Below are 27,158 nucleotides of genomic sequence, written 5' to 3'. Positions count from 1 at the left end.
CACCTGAGGAAAATGAGACGAGATGCAACGAAAATAATGGTCATGTGACGATAACGATAATTAGATATATAATGCAATATCGTAGACGAATAAAAACAAGATTAAAATGTAGATTACAAAATAAAAACTCTGCTTAAATGTGTCTTCATTTTCGTTGACCAAAACAAGATGAAATGTTCTAACAAAGATCCTTAATCTCCATGTTTTCAGTAGTTTCCTCTGTTTTAGTTCTGCTGCTGGGTGACGTCACGTCCTCAATCCCAGTCGCGGCCCGTGGGGAATTAACGCAGCGCTCTAGGTTCACGTCAATTAAAAACAAAGTTACATAGAGAAAGGGGCCAATGGCCGGCCACGCGGGAATCTTCTCTGGGGCTGGGAGAAGAAGAAGAGACCATCTTTGGATACGCTTTCCTACATAGACGTGGAAAAGAAAACGTTCTCTGATAAGGTAGTGAGGTATCTCAGCCTATAGGAGAGCGCTCTCATGTGGTCGAACTACAGAAGCTCCAATGACACTCCGTCTGCCGCGGGAGCGGTGACTAATAATAAGATAACCTTGTTTGAATTGTAAAATGGGTTTGGCTAAATACAATCTTTGACTAAAACGAGACTAAAATGGTCCTGGACAATTCTGACTAAAATAAGACTAAAATGCTCAGACTTTTAGTCGACTGAAACTTGACACGACTAAAAGGAGAATGAACGTGACTAAAACTAATAAAAACTAAAATGATAGCTTGACCCAAAGACTAGACTAAAACTAAAATTGAAACAGGCTGACAGAAACAACATTCCGGACATAATCAGTTGTAACCTCCTGAAATGAGATGATTCGTGTGGCTCAAGTGTGTAAAAGAAAAAGCGATTGATGTGACGTGAAGGGACCTCCTACCCGCACAGAGATGTCCCCCTCCAGCTTTTCCATGTCGCCCAGCAGCGCTGAGATCAGGGACGACTTCCCGCAGCCGACGTGGCCCACCACGGCCAGCAGGGAGCCCTGCGGCACCATCACGTTGATGCTGCAAACAGGATTGCAAGATTTGAATCGTTACAAAGGCGCAAACGGTTGGAGAAAAGTGCAAACAGAGCAAACAACATGGGCTTTGTGGGACATACTTGTCCAGAACAGGTGGCTCTTCTTTAGCCCACGTGAACTTCCCATTAACCACGGTCACCGAAAACTCTGTTGAGCAACGACAGAGACAGACACGTTAGCTTCTTTTCAACTTTAAGTAGTGACAGTTGAGAAATCACTAGTCAAAGAACGGCTAATGGGGGGGAAAGGTGCTGCAATCCGAGCAGTGACTTGCCAATAATGGTATAAAGAACCTGTTTAGCCTCATGAATGACACGATTAAGCTGCACTTAAACAAACAACACGTCATGCACGTGTTACCGGGGGCTGCGCTCTTCCTGTCGACTGAGTTCGGGTCCAGCTCATCGTGACTCAGGAAAGTCTGGATTCGCTTCAAAGAAACGCTGGCCTGCAAGGGAGAGCAGACACGCCCCGGCCGATGAATCAAACCACCAAACAAGCACATGAAGGGCAGGAAGTCGGAGAGGAAGTGACAGCGGCCCACCTGCACGATGCTGCTGATCACTTGGGGAAGCATGTTGAGAGGAAACCTGAGGATGTTGAAGAGTGAGAGCGACACAAAGGCCCTCTCGGCATCCAGGACGTTGTTCTCGTCCACGGTCACATACACGGCAAACGACGTCAAGGCGACCTGGACACAAACGGACACAACGGGAGGCTCAGACATCCGTTTATGAAGAGATGAATGAACACAGTCAATACTGCAGACGAGCCATGACTCTGCACTTGCAAACATTTCAACTGTACAGGTTTTTCTGAGTTTTTGATGATCAAAAGTGCATTGAATTATTAATCCATGTCAAAACAAAGCTGCACCCATATTTCTGCCGTTGTCATGGCATGTTCAAGCATTTCTCTACTTTTCTTTAAGTCTCTCTACTAGGGCTGGGCGATATATCGAGATTTTAATATATATCGATATATTTTCAAACACGATATGGTACGAGACAATATCGTTTATATCGATTTAAAAAAAAAAAAAAAAAAAAATTTACATTTTTTTTTTTAATGATTTTGAGATAGCTTATTTTGTGACAAATTGACTTGAATGTTTTATTTGAGATTTGCACAAATGTTTTGTTATTTGCACAACTGTCAACCTCAGTGGAAAAGTCTGCCTGTTACTGTCTACATTGTATTAATTGCACAGTGTATTTTAATTTAATTGTTATGCAGGAAAGGGATATTTGTTTTATTTTATTCAAGAAGCATTTTTATTCTATATATGCAGGCAGTTTTTTTTATTTCATTTGTTTTATACATTTTGCTATTGTGCAGACCTCTGTTAATAAAGGTACCTGTGTGACATTTGGCACGAGGCTTTGTATTAAAACTAACAGTTTTTTTAAGGGTTTGCCTCAGAAAAAAATGAAGCTAACAGAGATGCTATGCTATAATGCTTTGGGGGAAACCCCAATTAAGGCACAGAAAAAATATCGAGATATATATCGAGTATCGCCATTTAGCTAGAAAATATCGAGATATGACTTTTGGTCCATATCGCCCAGCCCTACTCTCTACGTTTACACATCCTCTGCTGTTGCTATGACATCTGTACACAGACTAGCCTGGCTGGGCTTTGTGTGAAATGAGAATCAACTCATGTCAGACAATTGAGACAATAATTAACCACTATCCAGCCAGCAGCTCATTTGGAGCGCTAGAACGAATCCGTTTCAACGTATTACTAAAATGTTGCAGCATGATCGTGGAGGTTCAGGCCGTGCAGCTGCACCATGGGTCCCGCGATCGTAATACATCCCATCTTCACCTGGTCTGCACTGTAGCAATCTAATACAAGGTTTGATCTTGTCTCCATCCATCTGTTGGCTGATGTTTATCTGTGTTCGGGTCACGTTGGCAGCAGCCAGATAGAGACGCCAAGACCAGCTGAGACATATAATCTCTCCATAATCTCATGTCCTGGGTCTGCATCTGGTCCCTCTCCTCCCCAAAGACGTCCAGGAGACATCGAAGCAGATGGCTGAGCCACCTCGACTGGCTCCTTGCGATGTGGAGCAGCAGAGTCCAGCCAGCTTGCAGATGAAACTCATCTCGGCTGCTAGTCTTCCCAATCATGTTCTTTTGGTCACTGCCCACAGCTCGTGACCATTAGTGTTGTTTTTGTCAGCCTGTTTCAACTTTAGTTTTAGTCTAGTCTTTGGGTCAAGCTATCATTTTAGTTTTTAGTAGTTTTAGTCACGTTCATATTCCTTTTAGTCGTGTCAAGTTTCAGTCGACTAAAAGTCTCACCATTTTAGTCTTATTTTAGTCAGAATTGTCCAGGACCATTTTAGTCTCGTTTTAGTCAAAGATTGTATTTAGCCAAACCCATTTTACAATTCAAACAAGGTTATCTTATTATTATATTATTGTTACCTTATAGACTCAAGAATACATTCATCCCAGATACACAAGTCTCTTCTTCTTCTCCCAGCCCCAGAGCAGATCCCCGCCATCGGCCCCTTTCTCTATGTAACTTTGTTTTTAATTGACGTGAACCTAGAGCTCTGCGTTAACGGCATCAGCCTCTTAACCTGCAGCTGCATCTTCTGGATCTGATTCCCCGCGGGCCGCGACTGGGATTGAGGACGTGACGTCACCAGGAGCAGAACTAAACCAGAGGAAACTACTTTAAAAATGGAGATTAAGGATCTTTGTTAGAACATTTCGTCTCGTATTGTTTTGGTGAACGAAAATGAAGACAGATTTTAGTTTTTATTTTTATTTTGTTTTTACATTTTAGTCTTGTTTTTATTCCTCCACGATATTGCATTATATATTTAATTATCGTTACCAATTACCATTATTTTCGTTGAGTCTCATTTTCCTCAGGTGATAAAGGTTCATTGACGACGATATTTAGTCAAAATTTCCGTTGACGAAAGCAACTTTAGTGACCACAGATGAGGATAGGAAGATACTGCTGTACCGATCCACCTGCCAGTCTCCTGCTCCATTCATCCCTCGCTCAAGAACAAGATACTTTATCTTACATAAAAAACTTCAAACGTGTAGATTAAAGTTAGACTCAGTGACAAAGGGGAGCCGTGAGAGAGTCGTACCCTCCCAAGGGATAGATCTGACTCACTGCGGGCAATAAAGATTAGAGATTTTAAAGCACACATAAGTCAATCCTGCATGACTTGATTCTTCCAAAGCAAAGAAAACTGGAATGTCGTTGCTCAATGCTTCCACCCACAACAGATCGAGAGGTTTACTGCAACTTTTCCAAACTTATCCACCTTGAAATCACTGGTTCAAACAGCCTGTTAACAGATGCTTTTATCAGAAAATGCAGAGATAATCTCAAATACCAGCTTTTATTGCACATTCCAGCGTCAATCTTCTTTCTAGGTTTGTGAGGCCGTCTGACTGGTATGTGGTACGTTTCAACGCCCGGTGTGTGCAAAAGCAACACCTGAGGTCCACTAACAAGCTATTCAATCACAAACACAATTCACTCACAAATGTAGCTGAAATCAGACTCTACTTATGGAGATGTTTAGCCCTTTTTTGACCTAATGTGACATGTATTCGTCATCAGTGGAGACAAGGCTGTACTTTCAAGTGAGAGGTGATGAGAGATGGAGAAAATCCAAACAGCAGATGTGAATTTATGAGTAATCCAACAGGCCCGCCATTTAAACCCTTAGATTATAATTCCAGTTGCTCTTTAAGTGATTAAAAGGATTGAGAGTGCTCATAACGTTCCTGAGCTCAGTGGCTGGACTCAAAGCACAGGACTACCGCCTCTGGAGCCAGACCCTTCCGCTGCTCGGTGCTGCATCTCTCTAAAAACAAAGATCACCTTTCATATCTCAGCGTTGCCCTAAACATGCACATCAGGCAGTGAGGCCTCTGAGGAGGGACGGGGTTGACTGCTGAGCGACTGGTGGAGGAAACACAAAAAATCCTCCAGCTGCTCAAACTATCAGTATATTATTTCCCCATAAAACCATCACTTATGACCCAGAAGCGTCCCGCGACAGTCGTTGAGTCATGGAGTGGGACCTCCATCACTTTCCAGATCATTTAGGGTCTAAAACATACTTTATAACATACTTTGGGCTTTATAACAAACTTTGCCATCAATACAGACATTTCACAGCTTCCACTGTTTCCAAAACGATTTGTATCCCGCAGTTTATCCTAGTGGGGCCAGAGCCACAGTAAAAACACCTCGAAGCAACAAAACCATAAAAAAAATAATAATGACACCAGGAAGGTTTTTTTTCCCGTTGGTCTGGACTTTGAAGGTGGTGTTTTTAGGGCCCGAGCACTGAAGGTGCGAGGACCCTATTGTATCTGTGGTGTTTATTATTATTATTATTATTATTATTATTATTATTATTATTATTATTATTCCAAAAAATGAATTACCTTTTTGGAGGCCTTAACATGCTCGAAAACTCACCAAATTTTGCACACGCTTCAGGAGTTGCGAAAAATTACGTATTTTATGGGCGACAGGCATGGGTCCACAAGAATGGGCTCCATAGCGCCACCTATTTTATGTTTTTTGACGAGCCCCACAATATGGTTTGACTTACAGCAATGACATTTATGTGTCTATTGTATCAGACAAAGCTCTACAAAAAAAAAAGTTACACAGGAAGTCCGGGGTTTTGAACAGAAAATGTAATTTTTCATGAATTCTGGTCATTTCCTCGTATTTTAACGAACTCCTCCTAGAGATTTTATCGGATTGGCTCACAACTTTTAAGTTTTTAGCAGAGGGCTTGCCCGTAGTGATCCGGCGAAGTTTGAGGTCATTTTTAAGGCTCGCCATGAAACATCAATTGGCTGTAACTCAGCAGTGCATTATTTGATGTGGTCGAAAACGTATGTGCATTATTGTAGACTGAACCTGAAGACATCTATGGTGGAATATTCAGGATCGGTTGTAGCGCCACCTGTTGGCACCAGGAATTGTCATGTCTGCTAATATGCATCTGTGCTCCAAGCGAGATGAGTGTATTGATCTCAAAGCTGGTCACATAATAGGTAAGACACCGTTAAAACATGATTGCTAAAAAAAAAGCCTAATGCAGACTAGGGCTGAACGATTAATTGCATTTGCGATAATATCGAGATGTGATAAAACGAGATTTTCTAACCGCAAAGGCTGCGATTTGACACGTGATCTGCTCACGTTGCCGGCAGGGGAAAAAAAGTCAACAGTGCCGCGTGTCCGCGTGTAACCTACTGTATCTACCATGGCCTCAGTGTTAGGGCTCGGCCAGGCAGGGCTTATATATGGGCTTTATAAATGTATTAAATATATGAGCGCGGAGTCGGCGTGGCGAGGAGCTGTGTGCCGCGACGAGCACGAGCCGGGCGGACAGTGAGTCGCGCTGTGAAGCCTGATTTATGGTTCCACGTTAAATCGACGCAGAGCCTACGGCGTAGGTTACGCGGCGACACACACCGTACGATGCGCGTACCCTACAGCGTAGGCTCTGCATCGATTTAACGCGAAACCATAAATCAGCCTTAAACCACACCTGCAGCCCGTCAGCTCATCAGGAGGAGAAATTAAAGAGCGGGGCTGCGAGTTGTTCATTGCTGGTTCGTTTTGTTAACTCTGTGAGCTTTGTTGGTTTGTTTGTTAGATTGCTGGTGGTTTTTTTTCTCTCTGTGATTTTTAAGTTATTTATGAAGAAGTTCTGAGTTCCCTGTGAGGAAGTTTTTTTTGTTCCCTGTGGGAGTTTTTCTGTGTTTTTCTATTAAACTATGCCTCGTTTTGGCTAAAGTTTAACCCGGTTTGGTGTCGTGCGACCCATAACACTCGTGTGTACAGACGTGTGTAGACGTGTTAAAGAGGTAAAGCCACAGATTTGTTTTCTTTATTGTTGTAATCTCTGCTTTAAATTAAAAAAAAATGAAAAAATAATCGCATATTAAATCTCAATCGCAATATTGAGGAAAAAAATCGCAATTAGATTATTTTCAAAAATCGTTCAGCCCTAGTTTCAACTAGCAGATAGCCGATGCTACAATAAAAATTCCAGCCAGATGTGGCTCCACCAAAATGATCACAATAGTCATTAAATTAAATAATCATGTTCTTGCCTATTTGAAGCGGTCCTCCCGTTTCGTCAAACTCCCGGGCCAGTCGCCTCTTGTCTGTCATCAAACGGTGGACCCAGCACGTACCAAAAATAAATCCTTCAAAAAAAGTGTACGCACAGTGCGTACAGGATTCCGGCTGGCGGCGCCGCTGCATTTATATACAGTTTAATGCACTGATAAGATGCGCACGACTTTGATCATTTTTGCAGATCTCCCGTGCATCACAGCACACGACAACTTTCAGCCAGTTTGCCTGAACCGAGACGGCAAGAACAAGAACATCATTATTTAATTTAATGACTATTCTGATCATTTTGGTGGAGCCACATCTGGCTGGGATTTTTATTGTAGCATCGGCTATCTGCTAGTTGAAACGTGTGGTCGGTTAGCCTGTTTGAGTTTTATGGTGCTTTTATGATGTTTTTATAGTTCATGCTTTATGGTGCTGTATTTTCTTTTTTTTTTTTTTTTTTTTTACTTTTTTGTATTCGGGCCGTCACCTTAATGTTTAGCTGTGTTTTCATCTGTGTTTCTGATGCGCTGACACCATAATGTTTATGTTTGCATCTGTGTTTCTGGTGCGCATAATAATGTCACCATGTGTAGTGCGCTGTGCGCACGTTATCCAATTTGTCACTGCAAAGTTTTGTTTGAGGAAAAAATATCTTTGAAATACTTATTGAACTCTGAATAGCCAACCAACCTATCCTCTACCTAATGGATAGTGTAATATTCAGGCCGAGTGAGACTCTGAAATTAGCCGTATAGAGCAGTGGACGGACTGTTTCTGTGTCTATTCGGAAATTGAATCCTGGCGGCGCCACTGTCCTAATGATTTATAAAAGGGACAGCGGTGGATGCTAATAATCTCCAAAATTATTGATATTGGAATACGTTTTATCACACAATAGTTTACCGTGAACAGCTGCTGACAAAAACACGAGCTCTTGACAGCATACGCTCTCTTTTTCTGTTGGCATCGAGACGCAGTTGCTGCACAGACACCATTGATTTTGTCCCACTCTCGCCTCATCCCGTCTTTCTTGGTCTTCATTTGGCTCGTTTTGAGATGGGTTTTCAATGTTGTCCTCCTCCTCGACCTTGCGCTCGGGTTCAAATTGAAATGGCTGAACAGATGACATGTTTAGCGTCTGGATTATCTGGTTGAACAGTCAAAACTGTTCGGGGGCCAGCAGGTGCCACCGTCTGACGTCACTACCCAGAGTGCATTGCGGTGTAAACAACAATGGCGACCTACGAGTTAAATTATATTTTCAAATTTTATAAAAACGAAGACATCAAAAAGGTTTTTTATATCACATTGTTATAATTGATACCAACATTTATCTTTTAAGACCTACATGTCTTAATAGCCAGGGTTCCCTTTAAGATTTTATTGATCATAATCATATATTTTATTTATGTTGTTAATACTTACTAACTGAAATAGACAGATTTCTTCATGTTTATTATGCAATGACAAATAAAGTAATCCTATTTTTTATTCTATCTGCAGTGCCTGCTGATTTAAACCAGGCTGAAGAGGACCATTGACATGACCTCTGACTCCAACCTGAGGCTGAGGTTTACAGCTCACACTCTTAGTGAGTTCTGGATTGGAGTTGAAAGGGAATATTTGCTCATCGGACAGAAAGCTTTAAACATCCTTCTTCCCTTTGCCACTTCATATATCTGCGAGATAGGCTTTTCAGCTGTTGCTTCTCTAAAAACCAAGTACAGATCCCAGCTCAACATTGAGCATGATTTGAGAATGGCAGTTTCCAGCCTGCAACCCCGTTTTGAAAGGATGTGCAGTGCAAAACAGGCAACACTGCAACCACTAATGCAGGGAAAGTTCTCTTGTTTATGTTTTTGCAAATTAAGTTATGATGGCACAACTGCACTTTTATTTTCTCTTTTTGAACTTTGTGTTATTTGTTTGTTTTTGATTTTGATTCAGTATCAAATATGACTGATATACTTGGTGCTAGTAATTTCAATACATTTAAAATAATTTGAAGTAATTCGTCAAGATTTTTGTTGGGGCAACGGGGGCAAGTGGAGCTTGAAAATTCCCACTTGTTCAAAGCACAATGTTTCCCGTCCCTTGGTGGCTGCAGCTCGCAGTAAGACAGCAGCCCACCTGGGTCTCCAGTATCGTGTGGACTGAAACTCCAAATGTCCCGGTGGACGTCCTGACGGACCCGGTCTGGTGATACCTACCAAGATTTACAACTGGTCAAGTATCCAGTGAGTTAATTAGATAACATCATTTCCCTTTTCGATTAATAAAGTATTATTGAACTGGATTGAATTATCGCCAGCATCTATTAGCCTCAACTAAAGACGTACCGAACTTTCGAGCCACATTCAGATCCTCTCAAAGCTCTGGCCAACCGTTTCCGATTTTGACTAATTATTTTTGTCTACTAATCTTATAATTTCCTAATTGTAAATGTTGTTATTACACAACAACCAACAGAAAGTAACATGACTAACAATATTGACCCAAGTTTTCTCCTCCTAATGCAGTTTGTGCATAAAGGAAGTCTTTATCGCGTTGTTATTAAAATAGTTTCCAATAAAGCGCCTTTTTGCGATCTGGGCAATCAGAACACTTAATGAATCGTATTTACAGCAGTGAAACATGACTTCTTCTATCTTAAGGCATGAAAATACCTGGTAGGTGCATGTGAAAGTGTGTGTTTAGGGGTGGAGCTTACGAGGAACGGGGCGCTGGTCCAGGCCATGGTGGACAGCGCTCCCAGGTAGGCCGTCTTGCGCAGCACGTTGAGCTCCTTCTGCCGGATGGCCAGCACCTTTTCTTTGAAGGACTTCTCCCAGGCGTACAGTTTGAGGACTTTAATGCCGTTCAGGATCTCGTTCATCAGCTTGATGCGAGAGTCCTTGTGCTGCATCTGCTCCACCTGAGGATGATAACGGGGACGAGATGCTCTTCATTAGTGAACTTAAGTTTAAACCAGTGTGAGAATCTCTAGAAAGCTCCGGATGAGACGCCTTCAAGTTTACACAGACCAGCCAAAAGGTCTTTGCCTTTCAGCTATTAGACTCCAGACTTTATTCCCTGATGCTCTCTTCTTCTCTTCCACTATAGCAGATCACCTGTTTCCATCTTGCCTGGTCCTCTACATCTTCCTCCGTCTTACCAACAGTCTTCCCAGTTTTACTCCTGGCCGCCAGCTACATCTCCAGCATCTCCCTACCAGCGTGTTCAACATCCCTCCTCCTCATATGTCTGAATCACGTCAACCTAGCTAGGGCTGACATCTACAGCTCCCGCTGCCTCAACAGGGCAAGGAACATTTTAAAGGACAACACCCACCCCGGTTTCCACCTTTTTGACCTGTTGCCCTCTGGGAGGCGCTTCAGGTCCTTACGATCCCGAACCAACAGACTCAGGGACAGCTTCTTCCCCAAAGCTGTGAACTTTTTGAACTCATAAGCTACCTCACACTGTGCAATATTTCCTATTTCCTGTCCATAATGTCCCAATATTCCTTACCTATGTATGTGCAATACTCTTCCATCCTTTCAGTGCAATATTCTCCCACCCATCCAAGTGCAATATTCCTCCACCCATTCATGTACATTTTTATTTTATTCTCCCACTCACTCTTTCCTTATAGTGTATATATATATATATTTATGTTTACTTTTTTTTGTTCATTTTTGTTGTGTACAGTTTACTTGATTATATAGTCTTGCATTTGTTTTGCACTTTGACGGAGCTGCTGCCTAATTCCATTGTAGAAATATAATGATAATAAAGGCTTTCTATTCTATTCTATTCTCCAGCTGTCGAATATTTTGGTGATTGATCATTCTATGAAATATTCCATCGATTAATCGAGTAATTGGATAAAACTTACTTTTGCTTTATTAAAGCCCAATTATAAATATACAATAGAAAACAATACAGATTACTTGATTAAAAACAACCAATTTGTTTCTTTTATGAGAATAATTCACATTTATTTACATATTATGCAAACTAGTAAACTGTTTGTTAAATTTTCCAACAAAAATAAATACAATTATTTTAAACTTAACATTTCCCGAGACATTCAAAAAAAAAAAAAAATTCTAAGTATCAAAAATAAAAAATATTCTTAAAAACCGCTTTTAAATTGTGCAACTTCACATTCAGAACCAACACGTTTCAACAGCAATGCTTGGCTGTGGAATCAGGACTAAGAACAAGAGTCTTACACCATGTGGACCAGGACCTTCATTTTTAATTTGATATAATCCCACAGCTTCAACATCTTCTTATTACTTTCGCTTTGCTGCGTTTTCTCATTGTCACTGTTGTCAGTCCCCGGCCGGCGTCTGTCGAGCTAAACTGTTCACAAATGTTACGAAAAGCGCGACGCTGTCTTCTTCCACTTTATAAAGGACACATGCATGTTAGCACGTTGTGTCACATTAAAAAGAACCCGTGCGAAACGTGAAGTTTAAATTTATTTTTTATGTAAACCAAGCTTCGAGTCAAAGAAGCTTGGAAATTCCTCCATCATTTTTGGTAATCGAGTTACTCGATTACCATTGCAGCGCTAAACCTAGCCTCTCTCGCTCCCTGTCCCAGACGTCTAACCCTGGGTGGTCCTCTGATGTGCTCAGGCTTAGATCACACGGTAATGTGTGTGCATTCGTACCTGGTAGGCCCGTGTCTTCATGGCAATTACGGCGTTAAAAGGGATGAGCATGACCATGACAGCCACTCCAGCGAGCACAGACGCCCCCAGGTTCTGCAAAATACCAATACATCAATAACAACTTCTACTTTAACATGAATCAAAACTCACCAGCATCTAAACAACGCACAGCAGCTCTTTATAAAGCAAAGTGGAAGTTCATTAACAATTAATGTAACTAAACGGTAGCTTGAAATAAAAGCAGCAGCTAATAGAGATGAGTACAACTTAATGTGCTTGATTACAATGTCCGATTATCCAGGATATAAATACAGAGATTATGTTACATTTATCCACAAAACACAGAGGAAAAGACAAAGTCGACAGCGCTGGTTCAGCAGCGAACACTGAAATGTGTTTCATGGTTCTGATGCTACTGAATTGTTTTTCTAATTTGTAATGTAAAGAAAAAAGAAAGAAACAGATCAGCTACGAAGTCTACCGGATCTACCAGATCTGTGTCTAGCGTATGCTCTGTGAAACCTGGATCTGGTGCTGCAGTGGTTTCGCTCCATCCTCTCCCACCGGGACAGTTTATGAGTTTACGGGACATGTGAGAATCACAACGTAATCTGCTCGTTTATAGGAGGATATCTCACTATGTTTCCTTTCTGGAGTTGTACATATAACAGGGATTAGTGGCGTCAAAACAAATCTCTCGATTTAACCTTTCCTTGTAGGTGTTCCAAATTCTTCTGGAAACATCCTCCCTGTGATATCCTCCTACGACTCTGAAACTCCTCCTGTTGGTTTATTCTCTATTACATTCTTGTGTCTGTGTTCCCACAGCTCCATGTGCTCTGAACCAACTTTGTGTGTATTTCTAGCGGACGGTTGTTTCTGGGGCGCCTCCATACCGCACTGTTGAGCACCTAAACCACTGAACCCCTAAACCGTTGAACATTTAAACCGTTGATCATCTAAACCGCTGATCATCTAAACCGCTGATCATCTAAACCGCTGAGCACCTAAACCACTGAACCCCTAAACCACTGAACATCTAAACCGCTGAAAATCTACACCGCTGAACATCTAAACCGCTGAACATCTAAACCGCTGAACATCTAAACCGCTGAACATCTAAACATCTAAACCGCTGAACATCTAAACCGCTGAACATCTAAACATCTAAACCGCTGAACATCTAAACCGCTGAACATCTAAACCGCTGAACATCTAAACCGCTGAACATCTAAACCGCTGAACATCTAAACCGCTGAACATCTAAACCGCTGAACATCTAAACCGCTGAACATCTAAACCACTGAACATCTAAACCACTGAACATCTAAACCACTGAACATCTAAACCGTTGAACATCTAAACCGTTGAACATCTAAACCGCTGAACATCTAAACCACTGAACATCTAAACATCTAAACCACTGAACATCTAAACCGCTGAACATCTAAACCGCTGAACATCTAAACCGCTGAACATCTAAACCGCTGAACATCTAAACCACTGAACATCTAAACCACTGAACATCTAAACCACTGAACATCTAAACCGTTGAACATCTAAACCGTTGAACATCTAAACCACTGAACATCTAAACCGCTAAACCCATAAACCGCTGAACATCTAAACCACTGAACATCTAAACCACTGAACATCTAAACCGTTGAACATCTAAACCACTGAACATCTAAACCGTTGAACATCTAAACCACTGAACATCTAAACCGTTGAACATCTAAACCACTGAACATCTAAACCGCTAAACCCATAAACCGCTGAACATCTAAACCACTGATCATCTCATCGACTATAGTAGACATGGTTTACAGCAGCTGTTGCAGTGCAGTTGTACGGCAGCACTTCTGCCCCCGGTGGGAGGGTTAGGGTAGACTGATCCTTACTTGAAAAACCCTTAAAATGAACAAAACCTTGCCTTGCAACAAGTGACTAATTAAAAGTTCTGCTGTGGTCAGTGATGGCGCTGCTTCCTGCCACCTGTGTGTAACGTACCTGCCAGAGGAAATACAGCGCCATGACGATTTGAAGGGGAGCGGACCACAGCATGTTCAGGAAGGTGGTAAGATCCATGAACCTCTGCGCGTCCACAGACATCAGATTTACCACCTCCCCCACCGTGGACGAACGCTTGGCGGCATTTGTTATCACCAGCGACTGAAGAACAAGAAGTTTATTCAAGCTCATTGTGAGTTTTCTTCAAAAGCAAACCAGACTGTCCTCATGATGACAGCTGAAGAAAACAACGCACCTTCCTGTAGATGGCTCCTATGAGAGCGGTGCGGACGTTCATGCCCGTGACGAAACAGTAGTGGAAGTGGCGGTGGAGGACCAAGGTCTGCAGTAACGCTGTGAAGAACATGAGGAAGGCCAGCGTGTAGCCCCACCACGCAGGAGCATCCTCCTGCTTGGTGAACGAGATCAACATCCTGGAAGAGTGAAGACGAGTAGACGCTCTTAGAATAAAACACCTGTGTTGATCCGTCTGTCTGTCCGTCTGTCTGTCTGTCTATCTATCTAGATAAGAGAAGCTGGAAAAATACCAACGATGGAAAGAGGAAACAGACAAGATGTGGAACGTGAAGGCATGTCAGGGTTTCACCCTCCCGGTTTTATTTTGAAGGCCTGTCCTGGTGTTTAAGTTCTGCTTTGACCTTCCTGTTTCCCATCGGCCCTGATCGTCTGCACCGGTGTCTCGTTGTCCCTTGTGTATATCTGGTCTTGTCTTTCCCCTGCCCCCTGCTGGTCCGTACTGTTTGCTCCCTCCATGTTCTCCTCGTCAGGTTTTCACAGGTTTTTTTGATTCATGTTCATGTTCTGTTTTGTATCCTGCTCAGCAGCGTTTTTGGTGAAGTTTAAGAGAATAAATCACAGTTTTTTGGAACTCCTGCCTCCTGCTCTCCTGCATCTGGGTCCTCACTAAAACCTTTCCTGACACTCCAAGCTGTTATCTTTTTATCTTTCAAAGATAAAAACACAGCATGCTTCGCAATAAAGTGCAGTTTCACATGTGAAAGCCAAAGTGTTTAAATATGTCCCATAAAATTGGAAAGAAAATTCATGAAGTGACATTAAAGTCATTAAAGACTTTTTGCGTCATAAAAACCCTCAAAGTCTTTGTCTGCTTTTTTAAAATGGTCAATGATCTCAAAGCAGCACAAACAAGATGGGAAAGACAGCGCTTATAAAAAACAACCCCCCTCAAATATAAAACCGTTGTAAAGGTTCACTAACAATATCAGATCAGTGAGTATAAGCTGGGACCAGGATGCATTTGCTGATCAGATATCAATGAAAAATCAGCCCATTCCGATTAACAGCTGATCAGTCAGGGCTTCTGTAGCGTAAACGATAACCATATCAACACATATACATCTTTTTAACTATTAATTATTAACTAATTAATGAAATAATACCAATAAAATTCTAATTGTGAAGCGTTTGTTGTATACCGAAATTAAAAACACCCTGAATTTGTCAGTAACGTATTTCTAATTAATATTTTTTGCATTATGATGAAAACACAGAGTAAATTCACTAAAGTTTTTATTTATTTTGTTATTTTTTTATTGTATAAATAAATCAAATATGACACGTCAGGTATTAAGGGGTTAAAGGCAGCTCACAGATGATATAGTGTGTAATAAAAAAAGATTACGCGCTGCTTAAAAAGCACAAATGACTCGAGCAAAGCCTTCCTCGATGTTCCCGACATCATTTAGCTGCGACTGAACGTTTGGTCACGGCAACTTGTCAGGGTTCAAATGTAAACAAAAGAGAGGCGCCTGGTTATTTACTGTAAAACGCAAAAGATGGTTACCCTGGAGATCGTGCCGCGTGAACTTAAATATCTAGATTTAGATGTTGAAAAGCTTCAGCTCTTCAGATTTGCATTAATTAACAGTCTTCCGTCACGTGCGTCACATGACTGTAACAAATACAAAGCTCAGCACTTTGTTGTGATGCTTTACCTTGCTCGTGACACTTTCTATATATACATATACACCCGGAACCATTGTGACCACAAGGAGGAAGCATATTTACCCTCCGAACAAAGGCGGTATTGATTTTAAATAAAAAGAGCCGGGTTGTTTTGGTTAAGGCAAACCAAGATGCAAACACAACACAAACAGATGTGGAACAAAGGCAGGCTGTGTGCTGCCGTGTCAAACTTTATCTACCTGAGCAGCTGAGGGTTGACGAAGGTGATGGCATCCTGCAGCAGCTTGAAGGCTGAGCCGATCAAAAAGTATGGCCCGAAGGCTTTGAGGAGGGAGCGCAGGAACGATGGCTGGCGGGGGGAAACTTTCTGACTGGACAGCAGGACCTCCACTTCCTCGGGGCTGGTGTCAGGTCCCCCGGCGCCTCCTGAGACGTGGTTGCTGGACGACGGCGGGGGCTTGGCGTACGTGGCTTGGCTGGACAGATGCTCGTCGCTGTGAAACAGGGTGGAAAGGAGAAGAAGTGGAGAGCAATGAAATTTTAAGAAAACACAACCTTTTAACTTTGAAAACTTTGTGAATTTTAGTAGTCTTAAACTGGTTTTTAAATGTTTATATAATCATGTTTCACCCCTGTTCTCTGAAGTGGTTATTAGGCATCAAAGCTCTGGTAGAGTAACCACACGGGCCAGCACCAATGGTGACTGTCGTATCCCAAAGTATAAGACCTCTTTTGGTGAGTCGTTTTTTTCTGTGAAGGGTGCAAAACTCTGTAATTCTTTACCGACTAATTTAAAATTAGAAACGTGTGGCAATATTTTCAACAGAGGACTCAAACTATGGCTCAAGTCTAAACAACAGTGCCTACATGAATAGGTCAGGTCTGGTTCTGCTCTTGAATGTTGTCTTTGCTTTATATCTTATGTCATCCTCTAATTTTATTGTATATCTTATTGTATTGTATTTATATTATTTTTTTAAAAGCCTCCTGTGGACCAGTGTTGCCAATTAGCATGTATGCTAAAACACTCAAACAGTGCATTTGGTTTGTCCTATGTTATTGTGATGTCCATACCAAATAAAGAAATATAATAATAATAATAATAATAATAATAATAATAATAATAATAATAATAATAATAATAATAATAATAATAATAATAGCAACTGTATAAATGGACTTGAGATGTTGATAAAAACCCTATAATGCTCCTATAACTTGAAAACACTAAGTTAAAGAATTTGTTGCAGATGCTATAACAGATATAATTAAATCTGGATCAATAGGAAACAGATGCCTTCCTTTAACATGCTCCACTAACCCACGACCTAAAAGACTTCTACGTAGCTCGCTGTGACGGATGTTGCTGAGCGATTGTCATGACGTTGTCATGTTCAAAACCTGTACTTTTTTTTGTTTCTTCCTCATAAAAGCAGTTTAATTAGTGGTAGTCGGGTTGCAGGGGTGAAGTAGCTTGTGACTAAACCAAACTGAAAAGGCCTGATCAGGCTTTTCCAGATCATTTTACAAGTTTTCTCTCAGTGAGGAAAAAAAAAAAGGCCTGACAGGAAAAGTGCAGCACGCAGCGAGGAAACAGTCTGACCGGAGTTCAGCAAACCTGTCAAGCATGTTTTGTGCTGAAGTAGAACAATATGGACCCAAAGTACTTTTCCCAGCAGCCCAAGGAAACTATATATACATATATATATATATATATATATATATATATATATACATTCTATATATATATATATATATATATATATATATATATATATATATATATATATATATATATATATATATATATATATATATATATAAATGAGGGCAAAACAACGCAATTCATCAGTTCTCACAGAAGCTCTTGAGATTAGATGCTTTCGTTTCTTTTTGTTTACATTCAGCAGCTTGCTGTTACTCTTCTACGCTGATACTGTAATGCAGAGCAGCACCAACACGTAATAAAGATAGTTACCCTGCTCCAAGGCTTACATAAAGTGTGGTTTCACTTGTACAAAACAGAAGTACTGCACCCTGCCCTTTAAGACAACATCCTCTCCTTTCTGTGGTTTCTCACAGCGGTAACAATCAGAGCAGCGTTGCCAGATTTGCTCATTTCAAAGCAAATAAAACCAAAAGTATTTGAATGAGAACCAAGTGAAGAATTTTGAACAGAACAGATACTGAAAAATACATAATATGTAAATGTACATTAAAGCGACGGAGCGTTTCTGCTCTCCAAACAACATCAAAGCAGTGTCAGTGGTACACCTGATCCAACAGATGAACGTGCATTTTAAAGTCTATAAGCTGCAACGGTTCTCAAGTTTCCAGCTTTAAGCTGATTTTTCCCAAAAATCTGCTGTTTTAATATCAAATATAGCAATTGTCCCACTTGTGTAAACAGTAGAGCAGAGGGAGAAATAGGGCAAGTCATATACTGAGTACTTCCTGATGTACCTCTTGGCCTTGACCTGCTCCTTCTCCCACTCTTTGAGGAGTTTGGGCACCATCACCTTGGAGCTGTCGCGCTGGTTCAGAGACCACAGGTCTTTGGCCTCCAGAGGCATCTTGTAGCCTTTAATGGCCAACCTGAAAAATAAACACATACATTAAGGAAACAGCAATTAACTGACCACATAACGTCCCAGAACTGAAACCCATTGAGCTTTTCCCAGATCTGCTAATCAGCATTAAGGACTTCTTGATTGGATTTCACTGGAAATTGATGTGTTTTTCTGGACACAAGGGGGGAGACACACTGACAGAAGAGCCTCAACTTCCTGTAGGACAAAAACAACATCCTCCGTGTTTCAGGAAGAAGAAAATATAAACAAGCACAGACAGTAGAGAGAAACGGTGACATCTCAGACGATTACTAAAGTCTACGTCCAGAATAACGGCCACAATGATCCTTGATCAAATCAATAATCCTCTGGATACACTGTTTACAAAACAGAACAAAACAAAATATTTGTATTTCTCTTTCACAATTATTTTCGATCTAGAATAATACAATTTTTTATATCATTCAAATGAGCAGCAATATCTTATAACAACATTTTTTGATGCAATCTTTTCTCTTTTAGTTCCCCGTTGATTTATTTGAATTTTTTTTTTGACAAAATAGATAATAGCAACATTAATTTCCAGACTAGTTTGTTGCAAGAAGCAGGTTCTCACATCTCATTAGATCTTACTAGTTCACTAACAAACTGAAGCGTCCCGGGACCTTGTGAGTCCTTGTGCGGCGGTGAAAAGTTTACCGCCACGTGGTTCATCTGTAGAATAAACATCGAGGAGGTGACGCGGACGACTCACGGCTGCAGACGTCATCCGGGAAGAATTCACTCACTCAAGTCCACAATTATGTTTTTAGTTTTGTTTATATCAGCGGTGGAGAAAACCGTCTCCGCGGCGATGAGAGGGAGGGGCTTACTGGCCGATACACTCAAGCTAAAACCTGCTTTGGTTGTGTTCCCAGAAGCCGCCATGCTGCTGCTGCCATGCAGACCTGCATCTTTATCTGCAGCCTGTTAATGTTAACATGCGACTCACTCCACAACATTCGCAGAGGCGGTTTGTCAGCAGGTTCTCGGCACCATCACCTGGTGCAGTCGGCCTTTAAGTTAAACTGCTCCTCTGTAAGTTCATGTACCGTAAATTTCATTGACTTCACTGTAAATTGTACTCTGCTCCAAACATGTCTCCAGGATGTTTGTTAGCTTTCAGGTAACCAGAAGAGAAGAGCGGCTGGGTTTAGTAGACATTATCTTTTTTTTTTCTTTTTTTAACTTTAATTTTCAATTTTCAGCCAGTAATAGAAAAACAACAACAAAACAGGTATACAACTGGTGGGACTGGAGGAATTGGGGATTACACACATATCTTTGGGGATTGTCCAATAATTCAAGTGTTTTGGAAAAATGTCGAAGCAGAAATGAAAAATATTGTCAAGGTAAATGTTCCTCTGGATCCTATAGTGTATTTGTTGGGAGCTGTAGCAAAGGAAACGTATAACGCAGAACAGCGATATATACTGCGGATTTTGTTACTGATTGCCAAGAAAATGATTACTGTGAATTGGAAGGACAGTAAATCACCGACAGTAACACAGTGGAAGCAGAGACTGAAGCAGGTATACATCATGGAACAGATGACCGCAAGGCTACAGATGAAAATGGACACTTTCGACCAAAGATGGGGAGATGTTGTGTTGTATTTGGATACTGATAGAAATAGGTTGTAGTAAAAGAAGGGGAATTGTCTTAATAAGTAATCTTGCTGTCTGTATTAATGTCGACTTGTTATGCACTTTTTGATTGTCTGTGTAAGGGGGAAATGTTCTGTTATTTGTGGAAAAAGGAAAAAATAAAAAGTTATAAAAAAAAAAAAAACACAGGTATACAACAATACAAGAAAACCAGTCGGGGAGACACTACTGTCTTATATAATAATGCCATTTTGTCCATCTTGATAAGTAAATCTTTGTTTTAAGTCGTAGGCTGTAGGTAATTTGTTCCATTGATCATATTTCTTCTACAATGTCCAACCATTGGCTCAGTCCAGGTGAGTCCATCTTCAGCCAATTTCTGGTTATGGCTTTCTTAGATACAATTTTAAAAATGTATATGTCCTCTTTATTTATTACATCCTCTGGTATCAGTCCAAAGTAAATAACTCTTATCTTTAGGAATCCCATATCCCAAAACGTTCTCTATGGCTCTTAGGATCGCATCCCAAAATGCTTGTATTTTCTTACATGACCAGAAAATGTGAGAGTGGTTGGCACTCAATTGCCCACACTGTCTCCAGCAATATTGTTGCTCACCCAGTTGTTTATTTTTAATTTTTGGAGTAATAAAAAAACAAATTAAATGTTTCCAACCAAATTCCCAGTGCCAATCCCCCTCTGACAACTCTATGTTTAATTCTTTTGCCCATTTCGCTTTTATGTACATTGTATTTTCTCCCTGTTGCTTCAGTAAACCTCTATACAGTTTGGAGACAATTCTTAAAGAAATTTGCTTATAAGGACCCGTCAACACCTCAATCACATCGTTAGTAGACATTTTCATGTTTTGTCATTTTTAAATCCAACAGTTATGAGTTTTAAAGAGCGTACGTGTGTTTAACAAGCTGACGGCTTCGTCATTTTAATTACAACCCAACTCAGATTTTCTTTCCGTGACTTGGACTTGATTCTGGACTCGACTAGGGCACCGGCATTTACTGGCTTTGTACCTAGTACAGCGTTGCAATATGACCTTATTTTATGCCTGAAGACACAGCGGCTCTGTGGACACGTCATGCCAGGAGCATTTTTGCTCTGCAGCAACTTTGCATTTCCTAGTTATGAAAGCAAATGACCGATTATACAACCAAGCTGCGGAGCGGGGCAGCTGGACGTAGCGGCAGCAAGCTGCCTGAACCCACCTTGTGAACCACCAGAACGTCACGGTGGAGAGGAAACCGGCGGTGGTTTCAGGGCAGGGATTCTGGGAGGAAATCATAAGAAAAACAGGTCAGGCAAAGGTGCACGAGGATAAAGAAGACAAATGACTTGGTGTTTCTGCAAAGCTGCCCCTCCAAGTCCACCCGGGCTCTCAGCTGCAACCCCTGCATGTGCACAGCAGACACTTAGATGTGCTTGTGCCGTGATGAGGGACTCACGGGGTCAGTGACGACGTCGGAGAAAAGCGGAGGTTTCTCATTGAAGCAGCAGAGGATGAGCTCGCACGCGACCAGGCTGAAGTAGAAGTAAAATGTGGTGAACCTCAGTTTGTCTGTGACTCCGTTCTGAAACGACGTAAAACAAGAAAGTTAGTCAACAGAACAGAATCTACACAAACTGGTGTTAGATCGTGTTTATCTTGCATAAGAGCGCCTCTATTCCCGTGCCGAATCAATAGTTCTCATGCGATAAGTGTCTAAAGGGCTTTTTTTTCTCACTGAAGCAATAAACATATGACAGCTGTGATAAAATATCACTGTGGGGAAGGTGGCTCAGTTGGTAGAGCGTTTGCCCATGAACCAGCAAAGGTCAGCTGGAGGTGCCTCACCCAAGAACAAATGCCTTATCACGATCTTTTATCTATAGAGCAATAACTAAAAAAGTGGAATAATCTGCTTCACTATCTCTGTTGTATAGAAAGTAAACAGGTATTTAAAAAGAAACTTAAATCTTATTTTAGATTATAATGACTTGACTTGACTTGGCTGTATGTCGAATGGTTCCGTTTTGTGTTTAGTGAAAATTAATTTTAGGTTCATGGAAACTATACAATTTTTGTCTTAAAGGAGCTTGAGGCTCCTTTTAAGAAATGAGACTCTCTAGCGCCACCCTTCACCACGACGGCCGTTGGGGGTACTGCAGCCATCAGTGAAGCCGGCATGGGACAACGGGGAGAACGTGCATGCAGCGTCATGTGACGTCACATCCGCAGGACAGCGCGGGAAATTCGGGACCGAATTGCAGCACATTTTGCAGCACACAGCCTGTTCAAGGCAAAGGAGAGATACACTAGAGGGCTCATTCTTTTGGGTTTGGAACGCTTCATCTGACATTATTACTAGAAAACTTAAAATGTATACGGATTTTTTTCATAAATCCTGCCACAATCCAGCCTCAAGCTCCTTTAAGTGTTTTAAAATCAGATATTTTATAATTGTATTTGTAAATGTATGATATATTGTGGATGATGTGATTGACAGTTTTATATTTTTTGTTGTTGTTCTTTGTGGACCCCAGGAAGACTAGTTGGTTACTACGGTACCAGCTAATGGGGATTCTTAATAAACTAAACTAAACTAAACCTGAAGGTCAGTGGTTCAAACCCTAGTTCCTCCTGTGTCCACCAAAGTGTCCTTGAGCAAGACACTGAATCCCCCGGTTGCTCCCGGTTGTCAGGCCAGCGCCGACAACCGGTGTGTGAATGTGTGTGTGTGGGGGTGAACGTCTACAATGTAAAGCCCTTTGGGGCTGTAGAAGTACAGCTGGAAAGCGCTATATAAGTGTAAGCCATTTACCATTTACTATCATCAGGATGTAAAAGGGAAAAGAGATTTGAATTATACACAAACAACAAACAAGTCTTTTCATACTCCACATGCAAACGTGTGAGGAACAACTGTCGTTGAATTCTCCGTAAACTCTCACGCAGATGGAAACTGCTTTATTTTGTACTTTGTTTTTTTTGGCATATCTGCACTTGAGCTAATTTCCTGGTTTAGTGTGATTAAAGCAGCACAAGTGCAAGAAACTCTATCATCCTCCGCTGTCCTGCAGAAAAAGAATCGGCTGCAAACGCAGCAATGTTCAGGGTTTCAAAAGGATTTTTTGCAACACTTTACAACAGAAATACGACTTAATTTACACGTTCATTTGTAGAACAGGACGAGTCAACTTTTTCAAAATGGCACGTTCGAAATTGGTTTAAAAATCAGCTCTCGAAAATTGTGACATTATATATCATCCGAACACGATTAGTTAGATGCTCTTTCTGTCACCAAAGCAGCCAAAACACACCTTTAAATAAAAACTCTGACACACATTTTTGGGTATTCTGTGCTTTGAGGCTGTTTGAGACGAAACAGTGACAGTAATTCTCTATGTAATACCAAACGCCACTAGGGCTGTTCGATTAATCGATTTTAAATCGTAATCGCGATTATGTAATTAGAACGATTTTAAAACGTGAAAATCGTAAAATCGATTTTTCACTTTTTTTTTTTTTTTACCTTGTCTGCACACATATTAATGATTGATACCATATTAATGATTGATGGAAATACCTCTCAATACCTGCGACAAGTGCCCCATCGGAGAGGCTCTTTAGTGTAGGAGGGGGCGTTGTAACATGCCACCGGGCATCCCTCAAGCCAGATGCGGTAGACCGGCTCGTGTTCCTTGCAAAAAACTTGCAAAAGTGAATAGCAAATGTAATGAGTGACATTACACACCTCTACCTCCTTCATGGGTTGCATTATTATTTAGCATGCAAAGACCCAGTTTAGTTTAATTAGAAAATGTCTTGTTTTATTTAATTGGAAATATAACTTACTGTATGTTTGCAAGTGCTGATTTGCTGATTTTTTTTTTCAGAGATAAAACTTTATATTTTATTATATTTTTTAAAACTTTTTTTCAACTTATTTTACAGAGTTTTGCACTTTATTCATTCATTTTTGGTTTAATAAGAGCAAAGTTTGCACTTAAAGCCCAATGGGGCAAATGTTCAATAAAAAAACAGCATATTTGAAATCATTTCTTTGCCTTTTGTCAATTCACAAAATAATCGTAATCGTAATCGAAAATCGGATTTTGAGAAAAAAAATCGAGATTTTATTTTTGGGCAAAATCAAACAGCCCTAAACGCCACAACAAACAAAGAGAATGCAAGACAAAAAGCTCCCTGACGTGTCTGCAGAAATGAACGGTGGGGATATCCCGCCGTCAGGGGTCAACGTAGAGGGCAGGGCAGCGGTGACTGGCGTTGCTCACACGCCTGGCTGCTCTGGCACATGTGTGGAGGGCATCTCAGGTCACAGTGGGCAACAAAAATCAGATTATCCCCCACATGTTAAAAGATGAATATGAACCAGCATAAACAGGCTAATTGCAGGTTAACCTTACTCGGATTACGGGCCTCTATCCGGTCCTTAACTTCAAAGCTTTTCACAAAACCAAGCGGGGACGCCAATTAGGTCAGATGTTACTCATATTTTCTTCTAGTGATGTTACAGATAAACATTTGCTGATGCTTCGGGCCACAGCATATTTGGTGTTTTATTTCAGCTTTAGCTTTACTTTGTTGCTGGTCTCCACCAACTCCCACGGGGGGGGTTTAGCGCCGTCGCTGCTAAACCCTCAACAACATTCAGCTGGCGGGACCTGGTCACACCATGTGTGATGAGGAGTAAAAGTGGACCCAAAAATGAGGATCTAAGACTTACGGACTGCTCAAGTGAGTAAATGACTGCTTTTAAGATACCTAAAAGTCTATAATAACGATGTCTCGAAAAAAAATCATGTATCACTTTTAATCAGCAGAACTACTAACTTCCCATCAAAGTGAAATGCTCACAAAGAAACAAAGACACGGTTACAAAAGAGATGAATAAAAGATCAACTGCTTTCCTCTGAAACCAGCACTTTTCAGTCTTTGAAGTAAAAGTGTTTACCAGGTCACTAATCTCATTTTCTCCCAAAACACACAAGGGTTTCTGTGGGAGTCTTGTAATTCCAGCGTATTAGAGCCTTACAGTTATAAAAGCCAGACATATGAGCGCTCAGCCAAGAATCTACCTTCATCGCTGGTGTTTATTAAGACTAAACCGATCAGCATACATACGTCTATACCGCTGCATAGCGCACATTTACTTCCAGCTTTTCACAGTGAATCTGTGTGTTTGTTTGTTTTTTTCCTTCACTGTGACACAACAGACCGTCTTGTCTTCAGGCCTGCAGGGATTGCCATGTTTGCTGCAGCTCGGTTGGTGAGGCGTGCACGCTGCAAGGAAGATAAGTATTTTATGAACAAGAGGCCTACTATTCCCTCTGCTGTTTGCGTTATGGTGACCTGATCTGACTCCCCTGGAACATGTACTTACTGCGTACTCCAAACCCGCTTCTGAGACAACAAGACAGGCAACATTGACTAATCAAGTAACCTTAAAAGCCTGGCAGTCAGAGAGGCGAAGAGACTTTATAAAGACCAGCGAGGTCTAGAGACAGGAACCTCGGGGAGGTTGTGAGAGAGATCACAGACAAGTAAAAGACATTTGAGGGCTACGGCGCGTTCTCACCTCTTTGGAGGCCTTCAGGATCTTGGAGCGGAAAGGCACGATGGCACACAGCACAGACAGGAACCAGAAGATGAAGAGGACCCCTGAGGACTGAACCCCGCGTAACCTCTCAAACTGGATCAGAAATGTGGCCAGCAGCTGAGGAGGGGGGTTGTAGTGAGGACAGAGGGAAAGGAAAGGGGGGCGGGGGGAAATACTGAGTTAGATTAGTCAGGACAGGATGACTGAGGCCACGTAAGGTAACGCAGGCAGTCACAGGGTCAGTCTTTCATTGCAAACTGTCCTTAAACTCCGGTTAGATGAGCCATTCCTGGACCTGCTGTAACCCAGTACCGCCTCAAAAACCCGGCCCAACGAGCTCTGCTTAGTACGAAATAGCTTTATTTATACAAATCACGACAAATGTCATGTCAAGGCACATCAACAATACAGCTCGACTTACTCCAAATTAATCCATTTAATACGATAATTAATAATAATAATAAAAATAATAATAATAATAATCACCATCATCATAATCATAATAATAATCATAATCATAACTGCCTCGCTAAGGAAAACAGAAAAAAAAATTTAACACCAGGCGTATGCGGAAGGAAAAAGTCCCCTTTAACAGGAAGAAGAAACCTCAGGAAGGACAACCACCTGCCTCAAATATAATTAGCTTTCGTCAGCAACTGCAAGGTTTATCTTAATAACTGCCATAAAATAAAGGGAACACAAGTGAGAATACAAAAGGAGTGCAGAATTGTATATTGTAGAATATTACCAGCTCAAATTGAAGGAAAATGAAGAGACACGTCTCTCTCGAGACGTGTCTCTGTCAGGTGCTTCTGGTACCAAACTATACAACTACTTTCATCTGATAGACTGTATTTGTCACTAAATGTGTTGAATCTTTTGCTATTGAATCTTTTCAACCAGCACCGATTTTGTAGTTGGTCAAAAATCCCTCAACTAAAAAAAAAACAACCACAATCCAGTTGCTTGGGTTGGGTTGAAGTGACCCAGTTCCAATATTTTGTCTTCCTATCTGGCACATGTTGGACATGAGCAGCGGACGTCTAAGCTCTACAAAGAATGGACCCAGATATTCTCAGATTGGTGTTACACCTCATTCATAACTGGAAACAAATCAAATTCCCTCAAAGACTTGAATCAGTGTTGTCACCCCAAATGTTTGTCTGACGGTGACAAACGTGAGAAACCAACATCGCACAGAGGAAGGAGAATCTGATTTCAGCTATCAAGCACCCCCCACACAGCATTGGATTTCCTCCCCGGGCAGGTTCACAAGCTTTCACACCTTGATTCATGTGACTGAAACCAGGTAGACAACTGACAGAGGACAAAAGACTAATGACCCGCGCAAATAATGGCAGGGTGAGTGATTTGCATACAACTTCAACGGCGTACAAGCTTAAAACTCCACACCGGTCTGACTCTATACTGAATCCCTCCTGGATGAAAGGTGAAGCATCTTAAAGTACAAAAAAAGGAGGACCGGTTTCCTTGATTCAAGCCTTAGAAAGTCACCATGACCC

The 27,158-nt window shown here is 41.2% G+C and overlaps 1 protein-coding gene across 2 annotated transcripts in view; it reads right to left on the bottom strand.

The window, feature by feature from the left end:
• Positions 1-27,158, bottom strand: part of abcc3 (ATP-binding cassette, sub-family C (CFTR/MRP), member 3) — a 69,404-nt gene that overhangs the window by 21,742 nt on the left and 20,504 nt on the right. For both annotated transcript variants that reach the window (XM_061708523.1, XM_061708522.1), the window contains exons 4-16: positions 25,615-25,752; positions 21,481-21,606; positions 21,244-21,305; positions 18,268-18,399; positions 16,044-16,298; positions 14,114-14,291; positions 13,858-14,019; positions 11,848-11,940; positions 9,895-10,098; positions 1,581-1,727; positions 1,397-1,484; positions 1,117-1,183; positions 893-1,019 (exon numbers count right to left, since the gene is read on the bottom strand). In XM_061708523.1, coding sequence (XP_061564507.1) covers positions 893-1,019; positions 1,117-1,183; positions 1,397-1,484; positions 1,581-1,727; positions 9,895-10,098; positions 11,848-11,940; positions 13,858-14,019; positions 14,114-14,291; positions 16,044-16,298; positions 18,268-18,399; positions 21,244-21,305; positions 21,481-21,606; positions 25,615-25,752 — 1,779 coding nt within the window. The remainder of the gene's footprint in view (positions 1-892; positions 1,020-1,116; positions 1,184-1,396; positions 1,485-1,580; positions 1,728-9,894; positions 10,099-11,847; positions 11,941-13,857; positions 14,020-14,113; positions 14,292-16,043; positions 16,299-18,267; positions 18,400-21,243; positions 21,306-21,480; positions 21,607-25,614; positions 25,753-27,158) is intronic.

The sequence above is a fragment of the Cololabis saira genome, chromosome 19 (assembly GCF_033807715.1).
Source record: "Cololabis saira isolate AMF1-May2022 chromosome 19, fColSai1.1, whole genome shotgun sequence".
NCBI classification, from domain to species: domain Eukaryota; kingdom Metazoa; phylum Chordata; class Actinopteri; order Beloniformes; family Belonidae; genus Cololabis; species Cololabis saira.
This window is presented reverse-complemented; position numbering and strand designations above follow the sequence as displayed.